Raw genomic sequence first — 13,897 nt, 5'->3', positions numbered from 1 at the left:
AAATGTCACCTCCTCTGCCTCAGTGTCAGGCCCTGTTCTTCAGGCCTAACCAGCACTGCTGACTGACAGGAAATTGGCTGGCAACAATGGTAACTATTCTGTATGCAGCTAGGGAAATTTCCACTACTACAACTGTATATCCTGAACTTGGGACCACTTACAATAGTGCTGAAAACAGCTGTCAGTTTTGGGAAATCTCTAGAAGAGCTCAAAGAACTACACCGCACCCGCTCCCCTCCTGCACATGTGCATGTGTTCAAATGTTCAAATGATTTAAGACCTCTATACCTGAATTTTGAGAAATAAATCACTCACTTACATAAATGCAAACTGCAGTTCAATTTGCTGTCTCTTATCTCCTAGCCAAAGGATAAGAAAACTGAGGAGCCATGAGTTTGAACCCTAAGTTTGTATTTCACAAACTATACTGTATGTGTCATTGAATATCTGGCCATCAGCTCAAAGGATGCAACATAACTCATCAGCAAAAAATAAACATGGCTGCCAATCAATCTACGATACACAGTGCTGCCTGTAATTTGAATTTTTGATTTTAGATTGATCATAGAACTCTTCTAGAGTCACTTAGAAAATAATGGACAAGCTCACAAGTGTACACGCACTACCCACTGTAGCTCAGCTGCTGTCAGCAGCTGCTCGATCATCTAATCACCAAAATGCAAAAGGGCTGAGTGCCAGTCAAGGGGATATGGTCCTGTCTCAAAGCAGTGGTTTTGAAAGAACAGTTGGTATATGACTCATGAGGACAGGGCACACTCATGAGAACCTAAGAACCAAGATGAAATGCAACAGAGACATATAAAAAAAGCTACTGTCCTCATTTAGAAAAAGGACTAAAAGAAAATACACTGCATGTTTCACATCTCCCCACTCAGAAGATTCAATTTCTCTGATCTTCTGTTTCATTCATCTTTTAAAACATCAGAGATACTAGCCTAAGGAGCCTACATGGTTCTGAGACACCCACACAGCTGACACATTATGCTACCTTGCTACTTCATTCCATAGCCAGACTGAAATATACAATAACCAAGACATATACACATTTTTCTTAAATTAACTGTAACACATGTCACCATTTCCTTTTTATTATGTTAATGAAGGTTATGTAGGTACAGAAGAATGGAGACTGTGAACAGCATCTTCCTCATCTTCTTCTTCAGGGGAAGGGCCTGTGTTGCACAGAGCAGGATATGACTTCAACTCAGTCAGGTAGAAGGGAATCTTGCATAAGGAGTGTTCTACTCCTCATGGAAGGGTTCCCCACTTCCCAGCTAAGTCAATTCCCACAGCAGGCATCTCCGAGGGCAACTGCTGAAGCATCCACGAGGCTTTCGGGGTTAAGTCTTCAGACTGGCTTTCACTGGCTGTTTAGCTTTACTCATAGGAAGAGATGTTAAGCTCTTATGGTACCAAGGTTTATTAGAATGTGCCTACTTAGCTAGCAGATAGAAACCACCACTGCTTTAACACTTGTCTTAATTATTGAAAAGCTCTGTAAATTAAATTATCCCGATTTCCCATCTCAGCAGGTACATATTACATTAATCCAGAATGCTTTAATTATTGAATATCATTATTCTGAAATCTAGTACTCTTAATAGCTGTAGAGAGGTAGAATATATCATTTTAAACATTAATCTTTGATACTCTGTGGAGATATATAAGAAACCATCTATCACTGTTCCCAATTATTAAACATATGCAAAAAGAATAACCACATTCAAAAATCTACTAATCAAGATTATTTCTAAGGGAAAAATATATGAAAACAACAAGAAGCTGAAATTGAACAAGTTTAAATATTAGTTTCTCTAATTGAAATATACTTACTAGTCATATAATGTTGCTTACTACAATAAGCCATGAGTAGAAGAAAATATTTCATGTGAAAATACAAAGTTCAATTTATGGTCCATCAAAAGTGTGCTTTTGTTACCATGAAGGAAAAATAAATAAAAATTACCTGAGACTGGATAAGAGAATTCGGAAAATCAAACCTTTTCTTGATGTCATCTGACATCTTTGCTTCTCTCACAGGTTTATGCACAGTTTCTGTAATCAAAACAAGAGATGTATTAACCATCTAATTGCCTTGGAGTTCAAACCAATTATTCCTCAAAGAGTATAAAAGTAATTTTAAAAGCCAACAATGGAAATAAAGCAGGAACCCCTGCAGATACTTCTTAGCATAACCTTTTCTGTTAACCACTTCAATGCTCAGAAAATATCATAGATAAACAAACTAAAAATGTCCAACAACTCCGTGTTTTCCTACACGTTAATCCTGAGACAGATGAATTCATATAGCAGAACCATTAAAAAGCAAATTATTTTAATTCCAAAGCTCAACCACCTACTTAAAATAAAAGTTAATCCTTTCTTGAATTAAAACGTACAAGAGAGGGCTCAAAAAGGAAGGGCTCAGTGGTTAAGAGCATATGCTTCCAATGCAAAAAAACTGAGGTTCAACTGCCAGCACCCACAGGACAGCTCACAACATCTGGGCACCTGCATGGCATGCACAGGGTACACATACACTCGGGCATTCCTGCATACATATGAGATAAAATATAAATAAGTCTTTTTTAAAAAGTCTTTTTTAAGGGGGAGTCAAACTGTGGCAAGATTGTTTAAGCTTACACCTCCTTTTGATACCAGCTTTGATCTCAGCAAGAATCCAACTGCAGCTGAACTACAGGAAGTTCAGCTGTGCCCTCAAATCCTGCACATCCAAACAAACTACTTGTCTGTTAAAAGAACAAACGAGGAATCAGCACCAGTGGTTTTTGTTTACACCAAACTCTCAGTCCTACTGTTCTCAAAAAGAGGAGGGGGACAGAGAAGAGGACACAGAATAAAAGGCCCACTTTACCCAACTCCCATGCAGACTTATCTCTGAATTTGAGGCCAACCTGGTCTACATACAGATCAAGTTCCAGGCCAGCCAGAAACCCTGTCTCAAAGAAAAAAGAAAAAAGAGGAGGAGGAGGAAGACACAGCTCAGAAATGACTCAAACACACTCCTTGTTTCTTGTTTGTTGCCATATGACTCATGAGAGGTTTCAGAACTCTGCCAGCAAGAAGCCCATCAAAACTACACAGTTAAATCCCTTAGTCTTAGATACTTCATTACAGTAATGCATCCTAGTTACTTCATGAAAAATAAACACACACACACACAGATGAACACTGTATTGAAGTTGCAGCATCTTCCACTACTTTCTTCACTTCTTCAAAGTTAAATTCCCTGAGAGTAATTTATGGCTCTTCGATTCAACATCTATGTCCAACTTTACTCCCTTGAATCTGACAATTCACAGCACAGACACAATTTGCTCTAAGATTGCAACTTTCTTGAATGTTCTTTTAATTCCACAACATATCATAACAGAATACCTAAAGTGAATCCTTAAGAAACCCAGGAGAGGGAGGTGTGGGGATGAGACTGGGTTTGGTCTGAGAAGACATACACTCACATCTTAGGATTCATTCACTTGTTTTGCACATATGTAAGTGCTACCTGATCTAAGCAGTGCCTAGGCTACAAAATAAATAAACAGACCAAGGTGACTACTGTCATGAAACTTACCATCTTCACAAAAAATAATAATAATTTTTTTCTCATAGAAAATGTAGGTTGGGCACTGTGGTGTGTTCCTTCAACCCCGGCACTTGGGAGCAGAGGTAGGCAGATCCCTGTGAGACCAACCTGGTCTACATCAGGAGTTCCATGCCAGACAGCTGAAGGCAGAGGCAGGAGAATCTTTGGTAGTTCAAGGTTAGCCTGATCTATATAGTGAGTTCCAAGGCAGCCATTTCCAAGGCTGCTAGAGCTACACAGTGAAATCCTGTCTCAAAGGAAAACTGACTCCAATAAGTTGTCCTCAGACCTACACTCACACCACACACACACACACACACACACACACACAATTTTTTATTTTTTTAATTTTTAAACAAGGCATGTGAATCTAAACCAGGAAAGGATTTAACCAGAGAAATAAATAGTGACATAAATTTATTAAAGAACTTAAGAGGACCAAAAGCAAGAAATCTAACATTGCTTAACCCAGAGTTTATGAGACACATGCATCTGATCATGCAATCAAGGAAGTGGCTGCTCCCCGGCAGTCTTTCCCAGACACACATGAGACACTTCTCTACAGAGGGCACCCCTTTCCTCCGTACTTTCTGACACCCAGCCTCTCAGCCTGTCCTTGTCCCTCAGTGGGAACTCATAGCTAGCATTAAGTCCCAGATCTTCCAACAATTCCAAACTCGCCCCTATGAGTTCCAAAGGCAGCAGACCTCAGCTGTCCAAACAAGCCTGCTCTTCCTCTCAGAAGAGCTACTAACCATGCAGTGCACCTTCCTCTCAGTTTCCCCTCACCACCACTCTCTGAACTCAGTCACAGTGCACTGGGGTTCTAGCCCCGCATTACTATCCCCCTTTACCCTAGGAGACTCGCTCCTTCCCTCTGGGCTTTCTCCAGTACCTGGTCAGTCTTGGAGCTCTCAGAGCTGGAGTGTGCTCCCTGTACCTCTGTCTGATTGGCTCTCCTCAAACAGTTTCTACTACTACATCTTGGCCTGTGGAGAACTCTAAGGTTTTCAGCTGCCTTACAGATGAAGTGTAAAAGTCTATGCCTAGCTTCTGAGCTGTCTATCAACAGTTAGCCATTCACCTTCATTTTCTCAGCTGTAATCCCAACCCAGGTGAAGGAGTTTTCCAAATAGTCCCAGGAGCTCACAATCTGCTCACTCCCAAGTGACTTGATTTGAGACAGTCACCCACATGGACTACCCTCTATATGCTCCCACTACTTAAGACTAAATTCTTTTCACAACACATCTGGGAAGCCTTTCCCAGCTGGCTACAACTAACACTAATTGCCTTTCTTCTTTATTGCCTTTGGTCTGACTCACACCATCCCAGGTTCATTTACCAGAAATCATTTTCAGTAAGGGGCCAGACATTAATTACTTAGATATGCCATTGTCAGACAAAAGCAACTGTAGACAATATTTAAGAAACTAATTTAAAAAGAAAAAAGAACAGAAAGATACTCTCAAAGGCTGGAGGGATGTCTCAGTCATTAGAAGGATCCATGCATACTGGCTTTACAAAGAACCTGAATTCAGTTCCCAGCATCCAAGCTGGGTGACTCAACACTGCCTGTCACTCCACCTCCAGGGGATAGTACATCTTTTTCTAGTCTCTGCAGTACCTACACATCCCCATACACAGACAGACACATACACACAATTAAAACTAAAATCAATCTTAAAAAGGAAAGAACTAGTTTGGCTACATTGTAGTATCATCTTATTTTAAAAGGCAGGTGTTAAGTGAGCCACACAGTTTGCTAACTACTAGTATACATAACAGGTTTCAATTAACTCACCAATTTTCTTGACAGACTGCTGAAGTTACTCTCCAAAGTTGGCTCTGTGTCAAGTGAATTATCTACCTCTTATTCTTTATAAAATGAAAATGAATTCTTTAGCAAAGAAAGCAAAGGGTTTTTACATCTATAAAGAAAATTTTCACGTTTTGTTTTATATATGGACTGCAAAAGGAAGTAACATGCAATAGTCTCAAAGACAGACAAAGGACATTTTACATTACTCTTTTTAATAAGAAGTAATATAAAAACAAACCTTGGGCAAAAGTATAGCTCAAAGTATTCATAATTCAGAAAGGGTTTCAGCTAAGGGGCTCCAAGTGTAGTTTCCTGATAATCTAATATTACTCAGCAGAAGACAGACTCGTGTCCAGAGAACCAGATGGCAATCGACATAACAACTGCCTTCTCGGATATCAGCACAAACACAACTGAAGTAGAAAACATGTGCTATGCACTCAGATGCAGGGGCAGAAGATGAGTTAGGCCATTGGGTCCAAGTCAAGCCATCCAAAAGCAATGACTGTCATTAGCAAGTGGGTCACTGTAAACAGAATGGAGTCTCAGTCAAAATTACCAAAATATGGATGGCAAATAGCTCAGCCTTGAAATTTTTCAGTGTGGTTCTATATAGAGAGTAAATACATTTTTAAATTTATGGTAACTTTGTCTTTCCTAGAAAAATGGCCATTAGGCATTCTGAAAAGCACCATCCAAGTTGCACTATGGTTCAATATCAAACTTGATCAGCCATGCTAAGGCTACAAATTTTTAAATTTATGGTAACTTTGTCTTTCCTAGAAAAATGGCCATTAGGCATTCTGAAAAGCACCATCCAAGTTGCACTATGGTTCAATATCAAACTTGATCAGCCATGCTAAGGCTACAAATTGCAAGCATCTTTCATTTGCTGAACACTTCAAGGTTAACCACAACCACTTGGCTTTGCAAGATACAAAAGTGTATTCTCTTAGGGAATTTCAAAAGAAGAATGCATGTGGTTGCTCCAGCATTGTGGAGCATGTGTCCTTTATATTTAATATTCACTTCCTTTAGGCATTTGATACATTAAAGAAAGTAGTTATATACTGCTTCCTATCACGACATTCTTACTAAAAGGAAGTCAGTCACAATATAATCCATAAATCACATACTACAAAGAGTGTCTGATTTTAAAAGATTTATCTCCAATCTGTCATGCTTTTTTTTTTTTTTGACCATCTAAATCTAACTCAGAAAGAGAATTTTTAATGAGGTCTTTTAACTCTCCATGAATCAAAGGATTTATTTAATATAAGCAATTATCATATTATCTGCTAAGGTATTCTGCCCCGTACATATATTTCCAGGAAAATAAATCAATCAGCTGCACTCTTGAATAAAAGAGAAGCACACAGATGAAACACTGAGCCTTCAAGCTTCCCTCTCAGATTCTCCAGGATTGGAAAATACACACCATATATCACACAAAAACACTTCTGTCAAACTTCAAATAAAAGGTACAATCTCAAGATAAATGAGAAAAGGCTATCAATTATATTCAAAAAGTGCTATGGAAACCCAGAAGAGAGAGTAGTTAATTAAATTGGAAACTGGGAGAATGGAGGAGTTGTTGGGTCAGAGACTCATAAAGACAGACATGACCAAGTGTTCTTGACTAGGAAACCCTAGGCAGGAAAAATTCAATCTTGGTAGAAATTGAGCTAAACAGAGTACCTAATTAAAGCTATTTTCCACAAGCAATGTGGTCAACAAATTGATAAATTAACTTATCACATTAACCAGACTTTGTTTCACAGTATCTCAACATCTAGTTCTTCTTTTCTAAATAACATTTTATCAGCTACTGCAATTATCAGTTAGGACCCTTACTTAGTTTCTTCTAACACAAGTTTAGCTAGCAAACACCTGCACCTGGAGGTATTAAGCACATAAAAGATATTCCTCCTCACCTTTAAGAAGTTGTTCCAGCATCCTGATGGAGGCCTGAAATTGAACACAATATAATCCTATATACAAGCACTGTGATTCCATCTGATGACTGAGAGATATTGTATGGATAAGGGGCAAGTAGAGTATATACAGTGTGGACCCACTGTAGGATTTATGTACCAGGCAGGACAGCCTAGGCTGGCTGATTTCAGCATGCTGTGCAGAATGGGGTACAGTTTTAAACTTAAATTTATTTCTGGAGTTTTCTATTTAGTCTTTTCAGACCACAGCTAACCAAGAGCTGAAAGCACAGCAAGCGAAACCACAGATTCTAAGAGGGAACTGCTGCATTGGGGCAATCAGTTTCTCTTTTACTGTGTTTGTTTGGATGAAGAGCTAGTGAACACTATCGATACATTTTAACTGGCCTTGTGTGTGGTAGAGCACCTGCCTAATGTGCATCTATCTCTCGGTTCCAACCTCATTGCTAAAATAAAATCAAGACTCTCCTAGGTGACTGGCTGTCCTTAGAAACTGGAGTGGAGTGGCTGGGAAATCTGTACTTCTCAAAGACTTGCCCTGCTCACCAATATTTGTATCTTCCTAAGACTTCTGCCTAGACCCAAGTATTTCTATTCATCCTCACTAAGGGCTGGCAGCAGGCCTTGCTCCAGTCCCAGTACTAAATTCTGATATCTATTAGAAGCTTGAGCTTAGCCTTAGCTCTTCTTTCAAAGCTTTAAACTCTAACTGCCATGTACCTTTCCAAGTTAACAGGACAAGGCATTTTAAAACCTAAGTATGAGTCCTACAGGGAGAAAGCTCATAGAGACGTCAATGGAATGTTTCTACCTTTAAGAGAAAGCTCAACAAAACAGTAACTTTCAGTCACTGTGCCTCTTAAAGAGAATCTAAAAGTATGTGAGCTAACAAAAGTAAAATACACATATTTGGAGACCAGGTCTATATTTGCAGACAAGGTCTTTTACAGCACAGACTAGCCTTGAACTTGCTATGAAGGCAAGGCTGACCTTGACCTTCTGATCTCTTACCTCCACCTCCCAAGGGCACCATCATAACCAGTTGTGTGTGGTATCAGAGATCAAGCCTGGGGTTTCATGAATGCTACTAACTGAGCTTTATCTCCAGCCCTAGAAAATACTTTGTTAGTAATTTCAAACTCAAGATGAAGCAGAGGACCAACTAGTGTCACGGAGCCCTTTGCTCAACTCAGTAATTAGAAAAGACAGGAACTGTGTTTGCTATGGGGGAAAACAAAACAAAAAACGAAAAGAAAAAAAAAAAAACACACCAGCCATTTCAACCCCTATCCTTTTGTACAGTTGGACTGTAATCTGACTAGTTTCATTATTCCCTAGTGTGAGTCTGGTAGGTTAGAGTCTGAGTAATGTGCCACTTCCCACTGGAGCCTGCTTGTTCCACACAACCCCACGAAAGCTTTGAGATCAATCCGGGTCAAGTTATCCACACGAGGGCAATAACCTGGGATACTGTTGTAAGAACAGCATTGAAGGAGTAGGCATGTGGTGCACTCCTATAACCCACTTCTTGGGAAGAGGCTAGAAAATGAAGAGTTCAAGGCCAGCCTCCACTACATAGTGAGTTTAAGGCCAACCTAAGATAAATTCTATCAAAGACAGGAAGGGATGTAGTAAGTCCCAGCCACTCCAGAAGCTGAAGCAGGAGGACTGAGTTCAGTACTGCCCACCTTGGGAATTTGATAAAAACCTGCCACCCTACTCCTCTGCCACCACCACTCCCTCCCAGAAAAGGTTAAAATAAACTGCCAAAGAGAAGCCCACCATGGCAAAGTTCAGGTGAGAAGAGACATGTTATGAAATTCTAATGAGCATTCATTCCAGTGAACCATCAGTAGCAACTCGGTCTTAAATAACATTACCTATGCTTCAAGGACTGAGTAAACCAGTGATGAGAGTTGACGGATGACTCCTTAGTTGCAACGCCCTAAATGTATCAAACTGAAATCAAAGCTATCTTTACAGTTTAGTTCCTTCTAAGTTATCCCTACAGATTTTCAAATGAAAATCTAAAATAAGATCAAAGTCGGGAAATTGGAACTCTTTGGCACCTGGGAGAACAAATCAACTGAAATAAGAAACAAAACCAACTGAATGATGCCCAACCTGTTACAGTACTTTCTCTGAAAGAACCTAGTAGGGAATCCCCCACTCAATTCCCGTTTGGTGCGCACCCAAGAATCACGAACAGACGACCATCTTGACGTAAAAGCATGAGGTAGTTTAATGATGGAGCTCCGGGCTGACACATATCTCCCACAGGAGACAGTGGTTTCGACCCCGAGGCCTGGAAGCTAGGGACTTTTATAGAAAAGGGGTGGGGCTGGGGAGGAATTGGCACGGTTTCACATGATTGGTCCATTTAAATATCAACAGACTGTCAGAAGGGCAGGAGATAGGGAGGCACTAGGCCAGTCAGGACATGTAACGACGGGCCTGCCCGAGCATGTCTTGGCCTGTTCTGCTATGTTCTCAGCCCCAGGTTTTAAAGCTCACAAACAACTCTTTGGGCTATTTGACATAAATTACATGAATCACATGTCTCAAGTGTTATTTCCTTTCATCTCCAGTCCTGAATTTTAAAGTACCATATGTGCATACTTACATGCTTAATGTTTAAGAGGATACAAATGAAAAGTGGTTGTTTCTTAAACATCTAAGGTCTTATTTATCAAAGGAATAAACTTTTTATAGTAGCCAATCTAAGTCCTCAAAGATAGACTTTTTTTCCCAAATGGTAAATGATTTGCTTTAACAAAGAATGATTATTACTCAGTATCATCTATTGGATGGAACACAGGGCTCCCAATGCAGGAGCTAGAGAAAGTACCCAAGGAGCTGAAGGGGTCTGCAACCCTATAGGAGGAACAACAATATGAACTAACCAGTACCCCCTGAGTTCGTGTCTCTAGCTGCATATGTAGCGGAAGATGGCCTAATCGGCCATCATTGGGAGGAGAGACCCTTGCTCTTGCAAAGATTATATGCCCCAATACAAAGAAATGCCAGGGCCAGGAAGTGGGGGTGGGTGGGTTGGGGAGCAGGGCGGGGGGTGGGGGGGGATAAGGGACTTTCGGGATAGCATTTGAATTGTAAATGAAGAAAATGTCTAATAAAAATTGTTTAAATGAAAAAAAAAACATTTTTAAACATTTTTATGCTCACACAAAAGAATCATTACAACTTGGGAGGTTAAGGCAGGAGGCTTCTGAGTTCAAGGCCAGCCTGAGTTACACAGTGAGATCCAGTCTCAAAACCAACATCGTAATAATAGGAAGCTTTGGTCCTGTGGAGGCTTGATGACCCAGCATAGGGGAATGCTAGGGCGCAGAGGCGGGGGTGGGGGGTGGGGGGAGCACCCTCATAGAGGCAGGGGGTGGGAGGTAGGGGGATTGTGGAAGGGAAATTGGGAAGGGGATAACATTTGAAATGTAAATAAATAAAATAACCAATTTTAAAAAATTGTTGCTCTTACAGAAGAACCAAAAAGACAGTAACCTTCCTGAGATAGTGTAATACATGTAATAAGAGGCAAGTCCAATCCAACTAGTCTGGATTCAATATGCACATTAAAGTGCCTAGAAACTACATTTGGGTGAAGCTTGGGGGGAGGGTGATCATTTGCATTTTCTAATTTTTTTCCACAAAAAATAAAAACGCATTTTGTGGGGGGGGTGGGGGGGGTGTTTGTTTGCTGAGAGAGAGTTTCTCTGTTTCCAAGTCTAGCCTGGAAATTCTGAACTCAAGAGATTCTCCTGTCTCAGCATCCGGAGTAGAAACCATCGGCTTGTACCAGTGCACCCAGAGTCCCTTTTCTTACTTTAACCAAGTTACAAAGGCAAAAATCTTCATTCCGATCTTAACATATTCTTTAGAAATAAGGAATACAGCTGGGCATAGTGAAGTACACTTTTAATCTGACCACTCAGGAGGCAAAGAAAGGCAGGTCTCTGGGAGTTCAAGGCCAGCCTGGTCTACACAGTGAGTTCTAAGACAGAAAAAGCTACACAGTGAGACCTTTTTTTTTTTTTTGAAGGGTGTAGGGGGGATGAATATGGACATGGTGGGAAACACCTGTAACCCCTTAGTTACACTTAGTAAGCACTTAGGAGGCAGAGATGGGAAGATCAGGAGCCCAAGGTCTTCCTCGGCTACACTGTGAGTTCTAGGGCAGCATGGGTTATAGTCTCAAAGACAAGCAAACAAAAAAAAAAAAACGTCAAACCTGATGTCACACCCAGGGAATCACAGCACTCAGAAGGCAGAGGCAGATGAATCTCTCTGAGTTTTAGGGTATCCTGGTGCACTTAGTGAGTTCCAGGCTAGACAGACAACACAACACACTGAGACCCTGTCTCAGAGAAGAGAGATGGGTGAATAAGAAATGAATGAGAAAGAATAATGTTCTGATACCTAAATCACTTCAAGTATTGAAATCTACAGTTAAAGGATTTGTAAAGTGTGAGCATCAAAAACAGAGAAAAATTAACGATGGAAGATTTTACTCGCTGTTTCTACCTATGCTTACGCAAAGAAATATCGAAAATGGGCCAGTCTAATTTTACCAAATAGATTTAATTGACTTTAAGGCCATTTTAAAACTTACTCATTTTCAAAGAGAAAGACAACCAGCATAATTTTTCAGTTTCTTGGTTATTTCTCACATCAAAATAAGGCTTTACTCTTGGAAAGAATCCTGTAGACCAAATACAAGCTTAGTGGCAGTGTTTGTTGATTGCTACAAAGTGACCAATCAACCTCATTTGTTATTTCTCATAAAATTAAATTACTAAATTCATGCAGAATAGAAAAGTTATAGCTTAGTGGTTTTAACTGGCATCCTTAGCTGACTAAAAGCAGACCAAATCAAAAGCAGAATTTTATAGTAAATTTATCTATTGTTAACATGATTAATGTATCCCAAAATGGACCCAGAGAATATCTCACAAGTGCAATACAAAGTAACAATAATCACAAAGGTTAGAAATCATAGAACTATCCTGCAAGGCTGAAAATCTGGCTTAGGGTATGAACACCTGTTTGTCCCAGCACCTACATCAGGCAGCTAAAAACCATCTATAACTCCAGCTCAAAACTGTTCAGTAGGTCCCCACTGCACTTTAAAACAAAACTCAACTCCTTACCACAACCCAAAGGCCTAATGTAATCCAGTCTTCAGCCTTACTGAGTTTCAGCTCACTCCTTCAACCCCTCAAACACTTCCCCACCTGAGACTAAACCTCTTATTCCCAAGCGTTCTTGCCCATGTTGTCCAATCAGCTGATTCATCTTCTCCCTTCCATCTCCCTGAGACTCCCTACCCTGCTAGAGCAGCCCAACCTCAAGAAAGTCCCAGGTGTATTTTTGATCATGTGAGTTTAAAGTTAACTATGGTTTGAATGGGAATCTTAGGCTCTTTTTAACTACAGGACTTGGTGTGTGTGTGTGTGTTTTGTTTGTTTGTGTTGTTGTTGTTGTTGTTGTTGTTGCTGCTGTTGCTGCTGTTATTGGGTTTGTTTGCAGTTTCATATTTTTCTTGAGCCAAATTCTCACAATGTAGCCTTGGCTGGAGTGAAACTCAGTATGTAGACCAGCTTGACCAATACCTCAGAGACCCACCTGTCTCTACTACTCCTGTACTGAGGTTAAAGGCGCGCACCACCACCCCCAACCCATTTTCTATCATAAGAGAATTCTCATTGAAAAAGGTGAGAGTAACTATTCACCTAAGTGCTGACTCAGACACAACCACGCTGAGATTGCTTCACTTCCACTAATGAATGCTGGCTGGCAGGTAACCACACCATGTGAAGTTCAAAGCACAGCTCAAAGGAACAGGAAGTGCACAGATTTGGGTACATAAACCCAGGGTTTGGATAACAGTGGGATGTTCAGAAACAAACAAATGTCCAAAAGCACAATGATGTAGTGGAAGCTACTGTACAGTCTTTCTCAGTTCCTGCAGCTACCTCGGGGCTTAACCTACAACTTGACATTGTATTCTAAGCAAAAAGAATATGTATCCATGGTATAGAGGAGACAAACTAGAGAGGTAGGCTCAGTCTCTAACATCCCTCCCAGCTCCTCAAAACATGGAAGACTTGAATTGTGAAGGGGCCATTTCCCTCTGGGAAGCAGCTGCATGTGCTCACCCCTGGATGCCAATTAGAAAGTGGATCAAGCAGGCCGAGTTCTCCCCAAAGCTACGGAATAATTATCCTGCACTTCTGAGTCTCTGGAGTTTCTGTGTCTTATTCATCACTGCAGAGCTATTCATATCAGCAGCTAATAAATGTCTGTTGAATGCCATGTTTAATACAGAATCTAATATAAAATAAGGTCAAAAATGTCAGAATCAGGAACAGCTAGTTATAACACAAAGTGAAAAATGAAAGCACAAAGTGAAAAATGTGAGAATTTACGTCTTTTAATATTTACTTTTTCTCTTGTGTGTATATGCACAAACGTGTACATAAG

At 40.3% G+C, this 13,897-nt stretch overlaps 1 protein-coding gene and 1 non-coding gene across 6 annotated transcripts in view; both read right to left on the bottom strand.

The window, feature by feature from the left end:
- Positions 1-13,897, bottom strand: part of Focad (focadhesin) — a 316,392-nt gene that overhangs the window by 287,666 nt on the left and 14,829 nt on the right. For 3 of the 5 annotated variants that reach the window (XM_030253421.1, NM_001081184.1, XM_011250013.2), the window contains one exon: positions 1,988-2,076. Coding sequence is in view for 4 of the 5 variants with exons in the window: in NM_001081184.1 (NP_001074653.1) it covers positions 1,988-2,044 (57 nt within the window). In the remaining variant the exon portion in view is untranslated. Of the gene's footprint in view, positions 1-1,987; positions 2,077-7,381; positions 9,611-13,897 lie in introns of those variants that run through there. The other 2 variants (XM_006537886.3, XM_006537885.4) reach the window with 2 other exon arrangements.
- Mir491 (microRNA 491) lies at positions 1,221-1,306 on the bottom strand. The gene has a single exon (NR_030478.1). It is a non-coding gene; the product is annotated as a microRNA 491 (primary transcript).

Source organism: Mus musculus, chromosome 4, assembly GCF_000001635.26.
Source record: "Mus musculus strain C57BL/6J chromosome 4, GRCm38.p6 C57BL/6J".
In the NCBI taxonomy this organism is placed as follows: domain Eukaryota; kingdom Metazoa; phylum Chordata; class Mammalia; order Rodentia; family Muridae; genus Mus; species Mus musculus.
The sequence above is the reverse complement of the archived record's forward strand: the minus strand, read 5'-3'. Positions and strand labels throughout refer to the sequence as shown.